Source organism: Pan troglodytes, chromosome 6 (genome assembly GCF_028858775.2).
Source record: "Pan troglodytes isolate AG18354 chromosome 6, NHGRI_mPanTro3-v2.0_pri, whole genome shotgun sequence".
In the NCBI taxonomy this organism is placed as follows: Eukaryota; Metazoa; Chordata; class Mammalia; order Primates; family Hominidae; genus Pan; species Pan troglodytes.
In genome coordinates this window covers 132,161,829-132,185,130 of record NC_072404.2, presented here as the reverse complement: position 1 = coordinate 132,185,130, position 23,302 = coordinate 132,161,829, and the positions used below count along the sequence as shown (strand labels likewise).

Here is a 23,302-nt window from a genome sequence, read left to right as displayed (position 1 = left end):
TCCAGCTACTCAGGAGGCTGAGGCAGGAGAATGGCTTGAACCCAGGAGGTGGAGGTTGCAGTGAGCCAAGATCATGCCACTGCACTCCAGCTGGGGGGGCCAGAGAGGGACCCTGTCTCAAAATTAAATAAATAAATAAATAAATAAAGTGATGGGGAATAAGAAAATGCTGTTTCGGTTCAGCAATTATTTGAGAATCTACTAAGTGCCGGATTCTAGAGATGTAAAGATGACAGGTTGTTCTCCTTATGGGAAAGAGTTGGATTGAACTTTCTAGGGAAATGCATCTTTTGAGTGGGAGAGAGTTTGGCCATGAGCGGGGGTTGAATTATCTCCCAGTAAAGGATCAGTGTCCATTGTATTTTGTAGGCATTATTTTAAATTGGGTTCTTTTAAAATGAGATTACCCCCAATGTGTCACACAATTCTTAGATGGCTGAAATTATCACCTTTGAATTCCCTTACCATTACAAGAATATACATGGAGATAACCTGAAGGTAATTTCCCTGGTAACTGGGGGTAAAAGGGTGGGCACCTGTGTAGATAAAGAGTAGTTTTGATGGGGCAAGAAGGCCTCTCTCTGCAACCCACACCTAGGTATCTGTGTGCCAATGGTGTGGCTGCTGCTGCATTTTTGTGTCTTCTAGTCTAAGGACACACCTTGCTGGAGAAGAGCACCATGCTAAAACAGGAACCAGATGCTCTAGCAGTTGAAAGATCGTCAGAAAAATCTGGGTAATCAGCAACTTAGACCAAACCCTTGGAAAGACAGAGACTTCCTGAGATTCGGGGATGCATGCTGTTTTACTACTTCCTCAGCATTCACTTGACTAAGGCTCTCCTACATGGATGAGCTCTATGCAGCCAGGTGAAATCAATCTTAGGCTTCCTCTATCATTAGGCAAATGCAGGTAATCAAGCATGACTGGCAATAACCACTATCAGTATACAAGATGTTGCATCACTTTATTTTAATTGCATGATTTATCAGAACAACTATTAACATACAAAGTACCATTCAGTTCAGCTGCAGGTATAGGCAGTGACAAGTATCTAATTCTTAGAAGAATCACTTACTCCCACTATCTGTCCAGACACATTAATCTAAGGACAAGTTTATAAATAGCAAACGTGATTTTCACATTGCAGTGTTCTCAAGAATGTATATACAAGTGTGTAGTCCTGTTGATGGGATGTTTCCCCGAGTTCTTTCTACTGACGCGTTCATGCTCTTGACCCCGGTTAGAGACAGTTCTTTCTTTCCACAGAGCAGATTTTCTTTTGTCATCCACCATTTACAATACTCTGTGAATTAGTATTACTTGTTACATTTATGAAACAGCAATATTTGGATTGTAATAGCTCTTCAGTACAATTCCTTGTGTCTTCTGGTAAGTCTCTGCACTATCAGAGAACTTTTAGTTATAATCATTTTCCTGCAACAACAGCCAAACTCAACTATTGAGTTTCAGTGTGACACATCCTCTTTGTAGCTTGCTGGGTTAACCCTTGGCTTCAAGTCCTGATGATGTAATGAGGGTGGGGTGTATTGGCAATCAGTACATTTCCTTATCGCAATTTACAGTCATTGAAAATCATGCTGTCATTAATCCCAGTCTGACAAACCTTTTCTAAAATGTTCACAGTGCAGTGTTTTTGTGGCCTAACAAAATTTTTCTCATATCATTAAAAATAAACATTTTTATAAAAAATATAACACTTTAAATGTTTACATCGACAAAACCAGTTAGAGTAACCTACACCACATGCACTATACAGTAGTAAGCACAAAATTCCACAGAATGAAGCATCACAAAGTCCTGCTCAGGGTGGCTATTCCATCCAGGTGAAATAGCTGGGATTTTCAATTGCCTTTTTCATTTGTTTCTAAAGTATGTTTTGCTTAACACAAAACACACCCTAATGCAAAATAAAACTCCCCAAAAGTTTTGTTTCCAATTGCTTGCGAGGTGGGAACCTGCCACCGAGACAGAGGCTAATCTTTTCAATCCATCCACCCTTTCTTTGCTCTACCTATGAGCTGTGATTGGAACCAATGAACCTTTTAGTAAAATGTATCCTGCTTTACAAACATGCTGAGTTATCTTTAAAAATATTTATCAACAAATTACTTGTCTTATTTTGAGTTTTCATTTAAAAAAATACACACAAAACATCTACATGTTCACATTCATTAGATCAGAGTAGCATCATTCTCAAACAGTGGGTTTTTATATGACAACTAAATATTTCATGATGACTAAATTATTTCATACAAATTTTCTTAATGTCATCTATGTACATTACATCCTGTTCATTTATAAACACGTTTTGTGTGATGCTATTTTGAAACTTTGCCTGTATTGCCTATAAATATTCTTCCAACCAAAGGAATGTCTATACAAAAATTTATAAGGGCTGGGCGCAGTGGCTCATGCCTGTAATCCTAGCACTTTGGGAGGCCGAGGTGGGTGGATTTCTTGAGTCCAGGAGTTTGAAACCAGCCTTGGCAACATGGCAAAACCCCGTCTCTACAAAAAATACAAAAATTAGCCGGGGATGGTGGTGTGCGCCTGTAGTCCCAGCTATTCGGGAGGCTTCAGCCTGGGAGGTGGAGGTTGCAGTGAGCTATGATCACACCACTGCACTACAGCCCTGGCAACAGAGTGAGATCCTGTCTCAAAAAACAAACAAACATTTAAAAGGGAATGTTTACCTAATGGGTGAATGACACCATCAGTAATGAAAAATGTTATTGACCATACAACACACAAAAGTGTTTTGAAACACTAGAATTCTAAATGAGTGTCCTGTTCTGGGGCTGCCGCTCCTGTCCTGAGCATTACTATCTCTTCTGAGTTTTCTGTGATCAAGAAGCCCTCAAAATTCCCTGCTTCAGTTTCCCATATGAAATCAAGTGGCACCTGATTTTTTAAAAATTCAACCCAGAATTCAAGTTTTGGACTCCAGTATGACAGGAGTGTTGTCACGGCTGCAGGCCATTGGTCCATGGCCTGTGGGACCAAGCCTCTGGTTCTGATGCTCTGTCAGATAAGAAATTCCTTAGAATCCAGTAATTTAAATAACAACACAAGTCCTATTATAGTGCAATTTTGGCAAGAGCAAAGAATATCGATGGCCTTTTAAAGGTCAGGCAGTGAAAAAACCATTGGACAAAGTGTGGACTGTTGCTTTGACATAGTACTAGCACTATGATGTCTCCCAGAAGGAGGCTGGTCGTGTGTCCACCTCATCATCAGCGTTATCTTCTGATGACAACAGAGAAGGATATGGAGCGACACATTTTACGTTCACATAAGTAGCGTTCACATGGACATAGTGCTCCCCAATGAAAGTAGAGAAGATCGCTGATATCCGGGACACCAGTTCAGAAAAGGATGGGCGCATTTCGGCTTTAGGGTGCCAGCATTTTAGCATTACTTCGTATCTGTTCCAAAAAGAAAGACATGCTGTAAGAGACCCTTTGAAGGCAGGCATTTCTGTAAAAGTAAAGAACGTAAGAGGTACAGAAAGACTACTTACAAGGGGTCTGGGCAGTATTCGGGTTGTAGGAGCCTTCTCCCTTGCAACAAGTAAACAGTTATATCAAAGGTGTTCACATCAGGATAAGGTGGGGCTCCTCTTGTCATCAGCTCCCAGAGGAGCACGCCAAAGGACCACTAGTAAAACAAGAAACAGGACAGACGAGGTGAGAGATGTGACCATACATATATGAAAGGAAATCAGTAGGTCTTGGTAACTAAACTTGGCTTTACATACTCAATACGGTTTATGTTTTGGGCAACAATTTTCTTAAAGGCAATTATTAAGCTATACATTTCACGACTTGTTTAAACAGGTAAGGTTTAGATTATAAGTAAATGTGAAGTTTTCTAAAAGAATATCTGAAGTCTACATGATGATGAAGATTCCATCTGTAGTTGGTAGAATACCTCTTCCAAATTCTCTCCCGCTGTGTCAAAGCACTAACATGTTTCTATCCTTTTCTTTTCCAATAGCTTCACTACAATTTTACATTACTTGTAAAAGAAGAAGAAAGCCTCCCAAAATTTAAATTTGTGTGGTTTCAAACTGAACATAAATACTCTTTAAGAAATGTAACCACATTGAAAGGTTAATACTAAATGGTAAGATCTAAGTCAGCATAAGTAAAAATACATATTAAAAATCAGAAATAATAAAACTGCAAGGCAACAAGTCTCTCTATTGAAAATTAATTTCAATAAAACTGCCACATGAAGATGTGAAAGTACTAGATTCATATAAAATAGCCATATCAGTACTATATAGGAAGATCACAGGGACACGGAGAGGTTAAGTGACTTGCTAAAATTCCCCGATACATCTGAGTCCACACTGGGATAAACATTTAAGAGTTCCTGACCCTTAGGTCTTGTTTGGTCTACTGAACTTCAATAAACATGCAATTTCTTGACTTAAAACACTGTGCTCAGGATAGACCGTGTCATACATATTATCTCCCCCTGGACATGTGCCCATGCAAGAATGACACGAGGAGAGTCAGCATGGGCAGAGGCCGCCCCTGTGGACAGGACCCAGGGGGGCAGTTCTTGCCCAGCAACACTTCCAGGCCACTCTAAGAGTAGGGAGCATAAGGAGGGAGAAATGAAGGAAGCTTGGAGCAGAAGGAAAATCCACATCAGACAGCTGGAGTAGGAAGACATAAAACTGAGAGGCAAGTGTAGCTTGTAGTACCCAGCAAGAAGGAGAATAAAGCCTGCCTTTGAACGCTGCGACTGAAAGAAAGAAATGAGGTAGATGCTGTAATTGCTGATACAAATTACCATTAATGACTTCTTTGCCCAAGTGCAAGAACCCTTGATGGCTGCTGACTGCCTTGATCCCAACAGAAAACTCAAACCCCTTGCCAGGAGGGAGCTACAGAACTTTGCTGTCTAATTCAGCTTTGCAAAATAGAAGTTTTCAAAGTCTGAAAATCTTAACAATCAACAATCACTTCTGACAACATCATCGTGTTAACTTTCAAGTCCCAGAATATGCACTAATATTTAAAATCAATTTAACAAGTATCAATTGACCCTTGATCACATACGAGTAGGTTACTGTTCAAGTTACTAGATAGGTCCCAGGGCTGAATGAACAGGGTTAAGAGAATTGTGCAGATAACTGCCACACAGGACAATAAGATAATAGCTGTAATATAGAGCAGTAATATCAAAGAGGTACAAAGGTTGCCAAAAGTCAAAGAGATACTAGTAGGGTACTGAGAAAGGCTGCAGGAAGAGAGTGACAGTAAGGTGGGTCTTGAGGAACAGGGAGACTTTGTTTTATAGGTGCAGGTAATATGAGGGCAGAGGGAGAGTTTTGGGTGGAGGGGGTGGGGCCAGGAGTAACAGTACACATGTGTTCTTTCTTTCCTTTTTTATTTTTTGAGATGGAGTTTCGCTCTTTTGCCCAGGCTGGAGTGAAGTGGCGCAATCTTGGTGCACTGCAACCTCTTCCTCCCGGGTTCAAGCGATTCTCCTGCCTCAGCCTCCTGAGTAGCTGGGATTATAGGCGTCTGCCACCATGCCCAGCTGATTTTTGTATTTTTAGTAGAGACGGGGTTTCGCCATGTTGGCCAGGCTGGTCTCTAACTCCTGACCTCAGGTGATCCACCCTCCTCGGCCTCCCAAAGTGCTGGGATTACAGGCATGAGCCACGGCGCCTGGCTGCATATGTGTTCTTATTAAACCATAAGTATAATAGTTCACGTTGCTTGACATGTTGGAGTAGGGGAAGGGATTAGGGACCCATAAGATTGAAATGGGACTGTGCTGTGGAGGTTTTTAAATGTTGAAAGTGGGTTAGACAGGGCGGGACAAGGTGGTTCACATCTGTAATCCCAGCACTTTGGGAGGCGGAGGTGGGCAGATCACTTGAGGTCAAGAGTTTGGGACCAGCCTGGCCAACATGGTGAAACCCTGTCTCTACTAAAAATACAAAAATTAGCCAGGCATGGTGGTGTGCACCTGTAATCCCAGCTACTTGGGAGGCTGAAGCAGGACAATCGCTTGAACCTGGGAGGCGGAAGTTGCAGTGAGCTGAGATGGCACCCCTGCACTCCAGCTTGGGCGACAGAGTGAGACTCCGTCTCAAAAAAAAAAAAAAAAAAAAAAAAAAGAAAGTGCATTAGACTGAAATCAATGGGACATGGCTGAGTTCTGAGTTGTGCTCAGGGAGATGGCATCTGTAAGTGCCATGCTTAGAACAGAAAGGAGAAGCTGATTCACAATATGGAGGCCAGTTAGGAGGTTTCTGAATAAGAATAGGTGAGGGACACTACTGCATACCTACAATACGGAAGCCTATGAGGCTTTTCTCTGGAATTAAGGTAGTGAAAGAGTGTATTTGTCATATAATGATTCATGCATAGGCATTATATCCTTTACAAAACATCTTATTTAATCCTTATAATGGATTGTACTTGGTTACAATCCTGTGATGTAATTGGTTTTATTTTAGGATGAGGAAGCCAAAGTTCTGTGATCAGGTCTCCCTATCTGACAGTCTAGGCTACATGTAGATTTGTCTGGAGACAAAGTCACATAAAAGGGGGATGGAGTTGGGTAATTTTCCAAGGAATTAAAGGACATGGGCAATAACTGGGTATCAGAAGATAGCTGGAGGACTCACGGGACAGGGAGGTAAGAGGAAGAAGGTTTCCAGGAAGAGCATTGTATTGTCTGCACTCCACACTCCCCTGAAAGCATTGTGGGGCTGACAGCAGGGTGAGGGGAGGGACAGTGAAAGAGGAGGTGATGCTGATTAGGATGATGACAAAGAAGAGAGAAGTTGAGGTGTGTGTGTGTGTGTGTCTGTTGGGTGAGGGGGTGTCGGGGGTGAGGGGAGGGAGGTATACAATTCATGTGCATTAGGAAACAAGTCAGTTTTAGTTTCAAGCCATGAGAGCACTATCATCCGTGCTTACTGTATGGCATTGGTCAAGCCATTTTGAACATTTGAGCACCAGCAATAAGCTCATCTGGAGAATATCTGGCCTAACTTTACTGAAGGTGATGATCAAAGAAATAATTAAATGTGAAAGATGGTTGTAAGCTATGAAAAGTGATAGAGAGGGTTGCTACTGAGGTAAGTGAGCAAGGAATGATGATAGGCAAATCTGAGCATTCAAGAGTAGATGCATGGAGATACAACATCAACACCAGGATTGATAAAAGAAAAAAAATAAATTGATAAAGTTTTATCAATTGGTAAACTGATAAAATTTTCAACAAAATCAAAAACTTTTGCTTTTTGAAGGATACCATTAAATAAATGAAAAGGTAATCCACAGACTAGAAAAATGCATTTGTGGGCCAGGCGTCACCGGTGGCTCATGCCTGTGATCCCAGCACTTTGGGAGGCCAAGGCAGGCGGATCACTTGAAGTCAGGAGCCTGGCCAACATGGTGAAACCCTGTCTCTACTAAAAATACAAAAATTAGCTGGGCATGGTGGCTCATGCCTGCAATCCCAGCTACTGGTGAGGCTGAGGTACAAGAATCACTTGAACCCAAGAATCAGAGGTAGCAGTGAGCCAAGATTGCACCACTGCACTTCAGGCTGGGTGACAGAGTGAGACTTCATCCCAAAAGAAAAAAAAATGCATTTGCAAAAGTGTATCGCATAAGATATGCTTGTATCCACAATATACAGAGAACTCGAACAATTCAATAATAAGAAACAAAAACAAGCCAATAAAATAAACCCTAACTAAATTAATATTAAGTATTAATAAATACTTTAAAATAGGCAAAAGATTTGAGTAGACACTTTACTAAAGGTGATATAAGGATGGCAAATAAGCTCATGAAAAGAGGCTCGACATCACTAGCCATTGGGAAATAAAGATTAAAAAGAAAATGAGACAGCACTACAACCAATTAGAATGACTAACAATCAGAAAACTGACAATGTCAAGTGCGGGAGAGGATCTGAACAACTGGAACTCTTATGGATCGCTGATGGGGACATAAAATGATACAGCCACTTTGAAAAATAGTTGGCAGTTTCTCATAAAGTTGAATGTACACTTATCTTACAACCCAGTTAGTTACTCTTACACCTAGATATTCACCCAAGAGAAATAAAAATTACGTTCACAGAAAAACCTTCAAGCAAATGTCATAGCCATTACAATTATGTATAAGTAATTGCCTGAAACTGGAAAGAACTCAAATGTTCTTTATTATTATTATATTTGAGATGGGTCTCACTCTGTCGTCCAGGCTGGAGTACAGTGGCATGATCTCGGTTCACTGCAACCTCTGCATCCAGGGTTCAAGCAACTGTCTCGCCGCAGCCTCCTGAGTAGTTGGGATTACAAGCATGTGCCACCACTCCTGGCTAATATTTTGTATTTTTAGTGGAGATGGGGTTTTACCATGTTGGCTAGGCTGGTCTCGAACTCCTAACATCAAGTGATCTGCCCTCCTCGGCCTCCCAAAGTGCTGGGATTACAGGCGTGAGCCACCTCTCCTGGCCCCAAATGTTCTTTAACTGGTGAATGGATAAATAAAATGTGGTACATCTGTACGATGGAATACTACTCAAAAATAAAAAGGGATGAACTACTCTGCTGTGGAAAACAGTAGAGAGGTCCCCAAAAATTTGAAAATAAAATTACCATATGATCCAGCAATCCTGTCTCTGTGTGTATATACAAAAGAATTGAAAAAAAGGATCTCAAAGAGAATTTTTACATCCATGGCCACTGCGGCACTATTCACAATAGCCAAGAGGTATAAGAAACCTAAATGTCCATTGGCAGATGAATGGATAAAGAAAATGTGGCATATATGTACAATGGAATATTATTCTGCCTTTAAAAAGAAAGAAATCTTGTCATATACTACAACATGGATGAAGCTTGAGAATATTTTGCTAAATGAAATAAGTCGGTCCTAAAAAGACAAATACTGCATGATTCCACTTATATGAGGTATCTGAAGTGGTCAAACTCTTAGACAAAGTAGAATGGTGGTTGCCAGGGCCTGGGGGAGAGAGAGGAGAATTGTTGTTTAATGGATATAGAGTTTCAGTTTTGCTAAGATGAAAAAGTTCTAGGAATCTATTGCACAACAATGTTCACATAGTTAACAATACTGTACTGTGTATTTAAAAATGGTTGTATGCAGCCATAAAAAGGAACAAGATCATGTCTTTTGCAGGGACATGGATGAAGCTGGAAGCTGTTATCCTTAGCAAACTAACGCAGGAACAGAAAACCAAATACTGCAAGTTCTCACTAAGTGGGAGCTGAACAATGAGAGCACATGAACACAGGGAGGGGAAAAACACACACTGGGGCCTATCGAGGGAGGGGAGGAGCATCAGGAAAAACAGCTAATGCATGCCAAGCTTAATACCCAGGTGATGGGTTGATAGGTGCAGCAAACCACCATGGCACACGTTTACCTACGTAACAAATCTGCACATCTTGCACATGTACCCTGGAACTTAAAATAAAATAAAATAAAAATCGTTCGGATGGTAAATTTTATGTATTTTTTTGCCACAATAAGAAAGGAATGAATTACTGATACGTTACTACTACTGATACGACAACATGGATGGCTCTCAAATGTAATATGCGAAGTAAAAGGAGACAGACTCATAAGACTACTGACTGCATGATTCCATTTATATGACATTTGAGAAAAAGTAAAACTCTAGAGACAGAAAATAAATCTGATTTTCTGATTTCCAGGTCCTGGGGATAGGGTAGAGGTTGACTACAAAGGAGCATAAGGAAATTTTCTGAGATGATAGGACTGTTCTATGTCCTGATTGTTGGGGTGGTGGTTACACAACTGCATGCATTTGTCAAAACCTGAAGAACCGAACACTGAAAAGAATGAGGAGTGGGTAAATTACACAATGGTGATGCCATTAATCAAAGCCAGGAGGTGAGAAATTGAGGGTTTGGCAGGAAAGAGTTTGATTTTGAACATGTAAATTTGTGACACCGATGATGACATCCAGGTAGAGAGAATCAAAGGTGGTTATTGATGGGAATGGTTCCAACTGTTGGTGGAGGATGACCCCTAAAGACAAAAATCCTGGGAGACAGCTACATCTGAGAGAAGGAAGACAGAAGGAAGAGAAGCCATTGAGGATAAAGAAAACAACCTAGAAGCAGGAGGAAAACCAGAAGTTTCAGTGTCCCAGAAACCAAAGGAAGAGGAAATTTCAAGAAAAATGAGGGTTACAATAATGTTAAACACTTCAGAAAGATGAGGCAGATAAGGGCTGAGAACAATGAAGTCAATACACAGTTTAATGGAAGAACTTGTATTAAGTGTGAAACAACGTATAATACAATTACAACACCCATTGCAAAAGGGTTCAGAGGACGGTGTGAGTGATTTCCAGTGTAGTGACACTCCGATTTTGTTTGAATGGACTTAAAGAGTATTCAGATTTTAGCCAAGCTCCATTTGGGCATTTTCTAGAAAGAAAACCCAATCTACAAGCAGGCAAGTTTTTGGTCGCAGGTTTCAACATACACATAGCTCATTGCATGCTTTTGGAAATGTTCCATGTCAACATTCAAGATTGTGCTGTCCTGGAAGTAAAACACTGTGCAAATTTATCCATGCAATCAGTAACCATTTCCCAAAGCAGCATTATGTACAGATTATTCAGGTTCAGCCTTTATGTAGCACAAAATAGTGCCTTTCGATGAGAGTGAGAAAGAAATAGCACCATCCTATCTGCAGAAATCTATGTACATTTCCAGTCAAGTATCTGAGTGACTGTGGCTATGGGGGAAGCCTTGGCCTCTGTGCTGTGTGTGTGTGTTTGTTGGGGAGGTGGTGGTATTGTTGCGTGTCTGTGGCTGTCAAGAAGCTTAGAATCCCAACACTTGCCCTAAACATCCAAAATTTCATCAGGCTCTTTTTTTATAAATCAGCTTTGTTGAGGTATAATTTATAGATCATAAAACTCACCAATTTTAAGTGATTGGTGATGTTTAGTAAATTAAAGTGATTAAATGATGTTTAGTAAATTTATATAGACGTGCAGCTATCATATCGTCACAGTCCAGTTTTAGATCATCTCAACATTCCAGAAAATTCCCTCATGTCCATTTGTGGTTTATCCTCACTCCTTCTCTTGGCCCCAGGCAACCACTGATTTGTTTTCTGACTCTATAGTTCTGCCTCTTTCTAGAAATTTCATATAAATGGAACCATTCAACATGTAATTTTTTTATCTGCCTTTTTTTCACTTAACATAATGTTTCTGAGGTTTATCATGCTGTAGTAGGCATCAGTAATTCCTTTATGTTGATGAATGGTTTAGTCCATTGTATGGACACACCACATTTTTTTTATCCTTTCACCCATTGATGGACATTAAGATTGCTTCTGGTTTTTGGCTATTATGAAGAAAACTACTGTGATCATTCATGTACAAATCTTCATGTGGGCATATGTTTCATTTCATGTGCTCATTAGCTAGCTATTCTTACGTCTCTTTGGTAAAATGTCTATTCAAATCTTCTGCTTACTTAAAAAAATTGAGTAATATTGCCTTTGCTATGGTTTGAATGTGTCCCCCAAAGTTCATGTGTTGGACACTTAATCCCCTCCCAATGCAACAGTGTTCAGAGAAGGGATCTTTTAGAGGTAATTAGGTCATGAGGCTCTACTTTCATGGGTGAATTAATGTCATTATCTTGGGAGTCAGTTCATTATTGTGGAAGGGAGTTTGTTATAACAGAGAGTCTGGCCACCTCTTGCTCTCTCTTGCACTCTCTCACACCCATGTGATGCCTTCCACCATGTTATGACACAGCAAGAAGACCTTCAGCAGATGTGGCCCCTTGATCTTGGACTTCCTGGCCTCCAGAACTGTGGGCCAAATACATTTCTGTTCATTATAAATCCCCCAATTTGTGGTATTGTGTTATAGCAGCACAAAACGACTAAGACAGTCTTATTATTGAGTTGTAAGGGTTGGCTCTGGCTTCTTAATGGCAGACTAACACTCAAGTCTGAATGAACAGTATGTTCTTGGAGGATGGGTTAATTCTCCCTATCTTTTGCCTTCACCTGCCACTGTCACTAACATGTCCCCAGTCTCCCTCTCTAGCACCCACTTCTTTCACCTCTTTCAGAATCTTTCAGGATCAAAATCCCAGGCATTAAGCTCTACATGGCACTATCACTTTCTCTTACCAATGTCATGCATGCTGAAGTCCTGGTTCTCCACCATGACCTATGACCTATGACCTACTTACTCATTGAAAACAAACTCCCAGTCACCTCGTCTTATTCTCTAATAGTTCCCCTACCTCCTCAGAGGAACTGAAACTCAGCTTTCAGTTGAAGTCACAATTTCTTTGCAACTCTTGCCAATAGGGGCCACACCTCTCCCTCTTGCTGATTCACAGAGAGGTGGATGAGATGACTTCTTGCTTCCCATGCCACACTCAGATCTCTGACCCATCATCTCTCAAAAGCTACCAACCCTTTCTCTTCAAGTGCATGTCCCCCATGAACATTATTTTCTGACTACTTTGTTTGCACTTTTTCCTTTTTTAGTTGTTATCCTTAAGGACTGAAACATCAAATGTTTCTCTATCTCCAGACATCACAGTCCTCTGACTTACAACATGTGAATAGAATAAGTGTACTCTCCATTCCATTCAACACCTGTGCTCCTAAGCACACTCTAGACCTCCAAATCACTCAAGTTACTCAGCTTCCAAGACCCTTCTGGTGTACTGAGTAGCAGTGGACTCTGCTGAGCATCCAATTTCTCCTTGAAACTTTCTCTTACTCTGACTTTCATGGTGGTCTTTGCTTCTGGGTCCCTTACCTCACTGCTTTTCTCTTTCACTTTATATATGTAGTTGAATAATTGCTTTTGGACTACTGAATAATTGCTTTTGGACTCTCAAAAGCATATTCCCAGCCTTGACCCCTGCTATGGACTGAATTGTGTTCCCCGGAAATTCATATGTTGAAGCTCTAAGCCCCACTGTGACAGTGTTTAATGATGGGGCCATTTAGAGGTAATTCAGTTTAGACAAGGTCATGAGGGTGGGCATTCATGCTGGGATTAGTGCCCTTCTAAGAAGAGATACTGGAGAACTGACTCTTATTCTTTTAGCCATGTGAGGACACAGCAAGAAGGTGGCCATCTATAGGCCAGGAAGAGAGCCCTCAATAGAGCCCAACCATGCTGACATCCTGATCTTGGACTTCTAGCCTTCAGAATGGTTAGAAATACATTTTTGTTGTTTAAGCCAACCAGTCTGTGGTCTATTGTATGACAGCCCAGGCTGAATAATACATTTTTTACAAGTTGCAGATTCACATTTTCAATTGCCTGATGGACTTCTCTGCCTGGACATTCTACTCCCAAGGCAAACTCAGTGTGTTTAAGGCTCAACTTGCTATTTTTGTTCTGAGTCCAGCTTTTGCTTCTGTGCTTCATATATGTGTTATTGCATGAGCATATACCTTTGCTAATCTTTGACTTTTTATCAATTCCTTGGTAAATACTTTTGATTCTACCTCTGAGATGCTCCTCCTTTCATCTCTTCCTTTCCATTCTCATTGTGTCTTATTTCAAGTTCCACTTCTCACTTCATCTTCCTGCTTCTACTCCTTTCAAGTTGTCTTGGAGAATGATTGATATGGTTTGGATTTCTGTCCCCATTCAAATCTCATGTTGAATTATAATCCCCAATGTGGGAGCTGAGGCCTGGTGGGAGGCGACTGCATCATGGAGGTAGATTTCTCCCTTTGGTGCTGTTCTCGTGATAGAATTCTAAGGAGATCTGGTTGTTTAAAAGTGTGTGGCACCTCTCCCCTTGGTGAAAGCTTGTCCCCACCTTGGTCCTGTTCCTGCCATATAAGATGCTCCCCCTCCCCCCACTTGGTCCTGCTCCTGCCATGTAAGATGCCTGCTCCTGCTTTGCCTTCTGCCATGGGTAAAAAGCTCCCTGAGACCTCCCCTTAGTGCTGGGGCTTTGCCAGGTGGGGCTGTGAGAAGAGGGCCACCATCCTCTAGACCCCAGAAAGGTAGATCCACTGACAGTTTGCACCGTGTGCCTGGAAAAGCTGCAGGCACTCAATGCCAGCCGATGAAAGCAGCCATGGGGCTGAGCCCTGCAGAGCCACAGGAGCAGAGCTGCCCAAGGCCTTGGGAGCCCATCCCTTGCATCAGCGTGCCCTGGATATGAGACATGGAGTCAAAAAAATTATTTTGGAGCTTTAAGATTTAATAACTGCCTTGCTGGGTTTCGGACTTGCATAGGGCCTCGGACTTGTGTAGGGCCTGGAGCCCCTTTGCTTTGGCCAATTTCTCCCGTTTGGAATGGGAGCATTCACCCAATGCCTGTACCCCCATTGTATCTTGTAAGCAACTAACTTGTTTTTTTATTTTACAGGCTCATAGGCAGAAGGGACTTGCCTTATCTCAGATGAGACTTTGGACTTGGATTTTTTAGCTGATGCTGGAATGAGTTAAGATTTTGGGGGACTGTTGGGAAGGCATGACTGTGTTTTGAAAAGTGAGAAGGATGTAAGATTTGGGAGGAACTAGGGCGGAATGATATGGTTTGACTCTGTGTTCCCACCCAACTCTCACGTTAAATTGTAATCCCCAATGCTGAGGTAGGGGCGTGGTTGGAGGTGATTGGATCATGGGGGCAGATTTCTTCCTTTGGTGCTGTTCTTGTGATAGAGTTCTCAGGAGATCTGGTTGTTTAAAAGTGCGTGGCACTTCCCACAGCCCCGTTGGTCCTGCTCCTGCCATGTAAAATGCCTGCTCCTATTTTGCCTTCTGCTATGGGTAAAAGCTCCCTGAGGCCTCTCCAGCCATGCTTCCTGTAGAGTCTGCAGAACTGTGAGCCAATTAAATCTCTTTTTATAAGTTACCCAGGCTCAGTATTTCTTTATAGCAGTGTGAGAACGGACTAATACAATGATGAAAGATTGCAGTCTAATCTGATTACTTTTTTGTTTCCACATTACCAGAGAATAAATTCCATACTCTCTAGTTCAGTTTTCAAGGAACTCTATGACCTAGTATATTTTTCTCCATTTATTCTCATAACTTCCCTCTCTGTGTTCTGTTCTTGCCAAATAACTAAGGACTGTTTCCTTATAACTTTACAGGTGCTTATACTTTCCTGCTCTTCTGCCACACCTGGATCGGTATTTCCATTGCCCAGCTGCCCAACTCCAAACCTGCTGTCCTTTAACCCAATTCAAATGCCACTTCTCCATATGGTGTAAGGGGAATGTGGTGAATCTGGCTGCCCAGGTGAGTATTTCTCCCAGCCTCAGCACTCAGGTGCATGCCTTTTGAGAGCTTGTTCTGCGCAAGAAGGATGGCCTTTGCAGATAAGGGAAGGCACTTTACTAGCTAGGCCCAGGGATCATGCCCTCACTGCTAGACTGCCTCAGTTACAGCTTCCAGATTTCTTGATGTGGAATTCTTGCTCGCCTGGGGCTATGAGAATCAGGGCCCATTCCAGGCCACCTGTGTCACAGTCATTGTTGACCATCTCATCTCTTCCCTTCTGAGCCAAAGTTCTTGGCCGACAGGGTTCATGCCTGGTTCAGCTCTGGGCTTCCTAAGGAGCTGGTATGTTGCCCCACTCAACAAATATTTTTGAATAAATGAGTGAATTTATGAAAATATACAATGTGTACGTATCAGACAAGTCCATTTTTACATATGAAGAAAACTGGAATTGGTGGTGTTGAATTTTTTTTTTTAAATTAAGTAGTGATAAAACTTCAAAAAAAGTTGGATATGAAAGTAAAAGAGGAGAAACTCAGAGATAACCAATACATTACCACATCTGACTTGGTGGTAAACTTTTGAGTTTGCAGACTTTCCAAAGCCATCCACTTCACTGGCAGCTTTGCACCTGTTTTGTTGTGTACACTATAGTATTCTTTATCATACATGTCTCTGGCAAGACCAAAATCAGCAACCTTGACTGTGAATTTTTCATCCAGCCTACAGAAAGGACAAAAATTATTACCCGTGGCTGAAATAGAATAATTTACAATGATGCTGAATATCTACAGATTAAACAAGTGGCTTCAGTATTTGAAACCCATAACTTCTGAAGGAAATATTTCATCTGGCCTCTATTGACTAACACTAAATTACAACAGAATTCTTGAATAAAAATGCTTGACATTGACATTGCCAATTCAATAGGCTGAGGAAAGAGATCATGAATTGTATGGCATAAGAAAGTCCTTTTTGCTTTAATGTAGATCTGCAGTAGTAAGGCTGTCTCCCCTGTGGGTTTACTTTGGTTGCTAAATGAAGTATGCTAATTAACTACCCAAGCAATCACCAATCTTCGCTTGTCAACTGATTAGCGATACTCAGTTTTATGGGAGAGCATGACAGGGGACTGATACTTTACTTTTTCATTCTTAAATGAGCTAGGTTAGCACACAAAACTCATATATCCCACCACTGAGGTAATAGAGAACTAGGATACACAGTAAAGCATCTAAGAAAAACAGCGAAGTTCAACAAAAATCAATTTCCGCTATCTGGGGCTATGCATCCTCTGTTTAAGCTGGCTTTTATGTTGTTACATTGACCAAAACCAAGGTAGGAAATTAATAGCACAGCTTTTTCATTCACACATACCATAAGTCATGAATCAGTGCTATGCAAGGGAAAACATGAACTCAATTACAAACTGTTGACTGTTGTATTATATAGCCAGGCAGCCAGACACAAATAAAGTTCTTTGTATATTCATTGCCAAATACCATTTTTGGTAGGGCTTCTGCAGGCTGGCTTCAAATCCACTCTTGGGAAGTTGCAATATGTTGGTATTTGTGTTCCCAGCCCTCTCCTTTTCACTGTCAAATGCTGAAGATCAAATTCTCCCTCCCCAACACTAATGCAGCGTGAAACCACAACATTGAGAGCTACTGGAGGGAAGGACTGAGAAAAGCAAAAGTACACAACAGCTGTTTAAGACCCCTATGGAGAATCCTTTTAAATTCTCTGTTGGATAAAGTCTGAAAGTCCCACCCACATCCCCAGGGCTTACACATCGATTTAAGATTGTAACAGAAATAAAGGACTTTTGCATAAGAAGAGAAAACAGCTTAACTAGCATTGAACAGTGGGAAACAGATTCCTCCTTGTCACTTAATTTGGACTGTGGCACAGAGATTCTGATACTTACATACAGTTTCTTGCAGCCAAGTCTCTGTGGACAAACTTTTTGCTTGCAAGATATTTCATGCCTTTGGCTACTTGAAGACCAAAGCCAATAAGATCTTTTACAGTTGGATTCTGCAGTCAAAGAGAGTTAGAAAAGCATAAACTAAGCATCTACTGTTCTAATTTTGACCTTAGAATTCTGAAATGTTTATTTATAAAAAATTATCTTGTCTCAAAAATTAGTTTGGTCTTAATGGCTCAAGCCTGTAATCCCAGAACTTTGAGAGGCCAAGGCGAGAGGATGGCTTGAGGCCAGGAGTTTGAGATCAGCCTGGGCAACACAGTGAGATCCTGTCTTTACTCCCATCCACCGCCCACAAAAAAATTAGCCTGGTGTGGTGGTGTGCACCTATAGTCCCAGCTGCTTAGGAGTCTGAGGAAGGAGGATTGCTTGAGCCCAGGAGTTGGATACTGCAGTGCACTATGACTGTGCCACTGCACTCCAGCCTGGGTGACAGAGACCTTGTCTCCAAAAACAAAAAACAAAACAACAACAACAAAAAGTGTGCCCCATTGACAGATCAACCATTTGTTAAGTATTTATTGTATGCAAAACACCAGGCTAATTGTTTTCATAAATTACAGCTACTTCTACACTTCTGTCAGGCAGGTGTTAGAGGCTCCATTTTCCAGATGGGAAAATGGAGGTGTTTTAAAATGTAGTTTTATTATTTTCCAGGTATGATGAGGCCAACAGAACAGGAGACAACTGCCATTGAAAAGATAGTTTGCTACTCACAGTTTGCAAGAGGAGGGGGCACACCCTGTCATGCAGGGTCACATGGGGGAAGCCCTGGGCTCTGGAGGCAGAGAGAGTGAGGGGAAAAACATGAGCAAGAGCCTTCATTGCAGTTTCCCTGGGAAGAAACTGGTAAGGCAGGGTAAGCAGGTTTGGAGCTGGCCAATCTGGAGTATTTCAGCAGGCTCCGAGGATAGTTCTGGTTGTCTGGAACTGGGCCCTGGGGTGATTAGGGCAGGTGGATAGTGGCCCAAATTGTAAGAGCCTGATAAAGGAGGAGGTTAGATAAGGGCTCTGGATTGGTTGGTTTGCACATGACAGGTATGCTTTGAAGGCAAGCTGTTTACTATTTGCAGGAATTAGCTAGCCTTGGGAGGGACAGTTCCTCCAGGGTTAGTAAGGCCCAAGATGTTAGAACATCAGAAACACAGTGAATAGAGAAGGCTCAGAAAGAAATCACCCCAAACCACTGAGCTGTCAAGTCTGGTGATGTCACTGGCTGGCAATCACGAATGGGGTATTCCCCTTCAACAGTCACTGAGGAGTTTGTCAGTGCAAGATGTAGTCAGTGGGGACCCTGCAAAAGGGCTGTAGCCCCTCTCAATGCACACAGCATAGAGAAAGCCCAGTTCCTGGTTTTAGGTTTCTCTTTAAGACACATCTGGGTTTGTGGTTGCTCTCAGTATCAGCTCCTTGGATTAAAAAAGGCCATGGCACTATTCTGTTCTGGATAACAGGAAATCTCTATCATGCTTTAATCCTGGGGTAACAGTACGCTAGAGAAGGTAGCACCTCCAGCCACATTAATCCATCAGGGTAATAACAAAAGTTGAAGTGGGAAAGTGGGGTCTGTCAGGGCAGCTGTGTGCTTTGTAAGGTCAATTCGCCTTATCTGCAAAAGTTCACTGCCAGGGAATGTTTTATTCTTTTGGCTGAGTAATATCTCATTACTCTCCTAGCGCTTATTTTCTCTGATAATTTGACCCCATATTTATAAAGTTGCTTTTGATCAACTTCATTACCTCCCACAGAGACTTGGAGAGCAGGAACTGAGACGGAGCCTGAGGCCTTCTATGAATTCAGTTCTTGAGATTCTTATTCCCACCCTCCCTGGTCCTGGCCTGGTGACTTTTAGGTCCTGGCATAAATGTCAAGAAAAAAATCTACCACTTGCAAGAGGCTAAGAACCTTTTTTTGTAACCCTTAGCTGATTCATTCAACAATTATTTGCTGAGAGTCTATGTGCTAAACACTGTTTTAGGTGTTCGAGCCACAGCAGTGAACAAAATACACAAAAATCCTACCCTCATGAGCTTCCATTCTAATGGGATGAGGGTGTGTGTACATATATATGCATACATATACATCTATATAGCTATTATTTGTTTATTATCTACTACAGTGCTATTCAATAGAAATATAAAGCAAGACACACATGTAATATAAAATTTTCTAGTAGCCATACTCAAAAGTAAAAAGAAACAGGTGAAATTAATTTTCACAATATATTTTTCAACCCCCAAAATCCAAAATATTTCAGCATGTAATCAATATAAACAACTACTAGTGAGATATTTCACCTTCTTTTTTTTAATACTAAGTATTCAGAATCTGGGATGTATTCTACACCGTACAGCACATTTCAGTTCGAACTAGCCTCCTTTTACATGTGGCTCATGGCCATAGTATTGGGCAGCTTCAGGCCTCGTGTATCAGATGACAGTTAAGTGTGATGGGGGAAAATAGAGCAGTGAAGAGGAGTCTGAAGCCATGAGGGTGGGTGGTCAGTTGCAATTTTAAACAGATTAGGGAAGGCTTATGTTGAAGATGGCATTACGGCCAAGAGCTGAAGAAGATGAGGAAGTGAGATACATGGCTATTTGCGGGGAGAGTGTTCCAGGCTGAGGGAGCACAAGTGCAAAGGTCCTGAGGTGTGAGAGTGGATGGCAAGGACAAGGAACAGCAAGGGACGCATCTGGAGCTAATTTTTCAATGCCTTGTAGAGTTAACATTCCATATGGGCTGAGGCTTGCTCTGCTTCCACTTCTCCTGTGCTGTGCACAGTTTCTGGCACATAGTAGACATGCAAAGATGGGGACTGTGGTGGGGTGGGGGGAGGGGGGAGGGATAGCATTGGGAGATATACCTAATGCTAGATGACGAGTTAGTGGGTGCAGTGCACCAGCATGGCACATGTATACATATGTAACTAACCTGCACAATGTGCACATGTACCCTAAAACTTAAAGTATAATTTAAAAAAAACAAAAAACAAACAAACAAAAAAAACAAACAAAAAAGATGACTAAATGTCCCTATCAGGGGGAAGGTAGAGCAAGGTTGCTTGCAGAGCAAGTAAGAATCATTGCTCCAGGAAACCCTTCCAGGTGTCACTATTTCCCACCAGGATAGAAGACTTTGAGGTGCATTTGAATGATGCTAACATTTTAAATGTGCATCTTTGGCTACTAGCTTTTTAAAGACTCAGAGCAGGCCTATTTTGAAGGGATGGCTGGCTTACAGCTAGTTTGCCAGTTAGTAAGCTTGGCAGTCAACTTACATGAGTCTCATTTCGAATGAAATTTCGAAGATCTCCATGTTTCATGTATGGTAGGACCACCAGCGGAGACCCTTCACTTCGCAGGCAGATTCCCAGGAGCGAGAGGACATTGGGATGACTAAAATCTTTCATGATGATTCCCTCGGTCAGAAATTGGGAAACTTCTCCTATGTCGGTGATTCCTAAGAAATCCAGTGGTGGAGACATTAACTTCATTATGGAACAGTGAATACTTTTGTCAAATTTAGATAGGAAGAGCAATGAAATGGTAAACCACACAGTTAGCATCTTGTCCTGAGGGTTTGACTGCAGAGTGTTCTTTTTACATCACATCTGAGTGAATGATGCCACCGTGCACTGTGCCTTCCAGTCACCACCTACGCTCACTTTTGCAAGATAGAGTCCAGCCAGCCACCAGATTGTCTCCTATAAACTTAGTGCAAAGGTTGTACTTAGGTTTCATAAAGACTGTCCCTTTATTTCCCTTATGGTCAGACTTCCAACAAAATTAACCATGTAGAACACTGCTTAGCATGTTGATTTATATTTTAAAAAGACTGAAATAATTGTGACAGTAAAGTATCTTGCAGGAAAATCTTTCATTTGTGCACTTAAAGCTTATTAAGTCCCATATAAAGTTTGTAGTAGAGCTGGTTAACATTTTTCAGGCTGCTGCAATTTGCAAGCAGAAAATGAGAAATGGGAGTAGAAAACGCAAGCATGTGAGACCTGTCAACACAGGCGGAGCCAGGAACACTATGTATGTGGAGTACACTGTTTGTGTAATATAGTAATTTATGGCTGTAATTATGGCTTGGGGTCACCAATAAAGACTTAGTTTGTATTTGGAAGCATTCCCTTAAACAGAGTATGCATTTCATCTTAAAAAGATTTTCTCAATAACAGCTAAAATTTTAAGTAATGTTCCAGCATTAAAAAGGGGTAAGTTTCATTTATTTAGGAAGTTCATGTATGTGGAATGCCTCACTCTCCAAAAATGTGGATAAATGAGGTATTACCATACTTATGATTTTTCAATTTTTGGCCAGCGTAGTTTTCTCCTGTTTGTCTTATTTCATTTTTTATCTTTTTAATGGAAGTTGTGGTTAAAAAATAATTTTAGTAATGCCTCTGGGTAAAATGAGTCATTACTACTGTAGGTGCCAACATGCTTCCAATAGTTTCCAGAAATGTCACTTGCAAAACAAATATTATAAACCAAACATAGTTATAGTTACATGATACTCAGTTCATCCAAGAACCTCATTTCTCCTACCCCCTTACTAATGAGGGCTCTGAGGGATCATTTCAGGGGAAGTAGTTCAATAAAAGTCTAGAACAAAACAAATTTTCAGGATTAGGCCCATAATTTCAGTGGTAGCTGATTTTTCCACAAGGGGAAAGTGTAAATCAACATTTTATTATAAGCTATTTATTAGATTGCAAACCACAAAAGTATACTCCATGGTTAAATAAAATGCCACTTACTGTTCAAGGATTTCACAGCACAGTGAATTTTCTTGCCATCATTGTCCAACAAAGTCCCATGATATACACAACCAAAATGCCCTGTGCAAAAGAAAGAACTTGGTTAGCACTGCATAACATTTCATTATGAAATAATTATTTATCAAACCCTTTATGAGCTTCATTTTATTCTTTCTTCTTTCTATACAGCAAAAGAGTACATTTAAAAAATACTTTTAACAATACCACTATAGGTATGTAGGCGTGTTTGTAAATATATATGTAGATGCAACACATTTCACCCAAGGATATAAGCAATGTGATTATTTAATTCATGAATAAGTTGTAGATGATATGACTCATATTAAAGCCTAACCTAATAAAATATTCAACCACAGTGGAACCACTGAAAAGGTGAGTAACATCCGCCTCATCAAATAAATTTTTTTAAAGGATGACATAGTATTTTAAAATATGAAAATAAAGTTAACCCACATGAAGAACTATAATAAAATAAGTTCTCTATATTCTAATAAACTGAAATGAAATAAAAATGTTACCATTAAAAATAGGATTAGTATTATAGAATAAGGATTTCCCCATTAGTCACTGGTTAATACGTAATCCAGGTTGGCAGAAACTGAAAGGCAGTTGCCCAGATGAAGCAAATTCACCCTGACTCACTTCATCCAGTTCTCTCTGGCTTTAACCACATCATTTTCCCAATGGTAGCCTTTTATCCAGTGGCAGTAATTTTCCCCAGAGGTGCCAAATGTCTGATAGCTGTGTAAGTCATTCACTAATTAATTCATCCAGCTGGCCAAGACACCATGAGTGCCTAGTATGTGAGTGTCAGGCATTAGGCTACCCTCTACTAATGCAAAGAAGAATAAAATAAAACTTATGCTTTTGAGTGCTCCTATTCTCCTGCAGAAAAACATATAAATACATAGTAGCTAATATTTATAGAGCTGTTAATGATTATAACTTCAAAAGAGAAATAATTGCCATTTTAGTACCTTTCATGATAAAAAATTCTAGTTTTCCAAATGTGTAGAATTAGAACACAATTAGTGAGTCCACACACTCTAAAACTGATGCAATTACTGGGATTTATAGGCCTATGACAGAACTATATATTACTCTGAAGATAAATGGAAAGATGTTTGTTAACAGTGAAGCCACTCTTGGGGAAGAAGGAGCACACAAAGGATTACGCTCTAGGGTGTTTGACAGAAGAATGTGTGGATGCTACCACA

The 23,302-nt window shown here is 40.8% G+C and overlaps 1 protein-coding gene across 5 annotated transcripts in view; it reads right to left on the bottom strand.

Annotated features, from left to right (window-relative positions):
- Window positions 1–948: 948 nt before the first annotated feature.
- MET (MET proto-oncogene, receptor tyrosine kinase) overlaps window positions 949–23,302 on the bottom strand; it is a 126,219-nt gene continuing 103,865 nt past the window's right edge. For all 5 annotated transcript variants that reach the window (XM_016956840.4, XM_063813849.1, XM_016956839.4 and 2 more), the window contains 6 exon segments: window positions 22,065–22,145; window positions 20,577–20,758; window positions 17,240–17,349; window positions 15,870–16,035; window positions 3,545–3,681; window positions 949–3,449 (listed from right to left, as the gene is read on the bottom strand). In XM_016956840.4, the coding sequence (XP_016812329.1) occupies window positions 3,212–3,449; window positions 3,545–3,681; window positions 15,870–16,035; window positions 17,240–17,349; window positions 20,577–20,758; window positions 22,065–22,145 (914 nt within the window). In that variant the 3' untranslated portion in view covers window positions 949–3,211.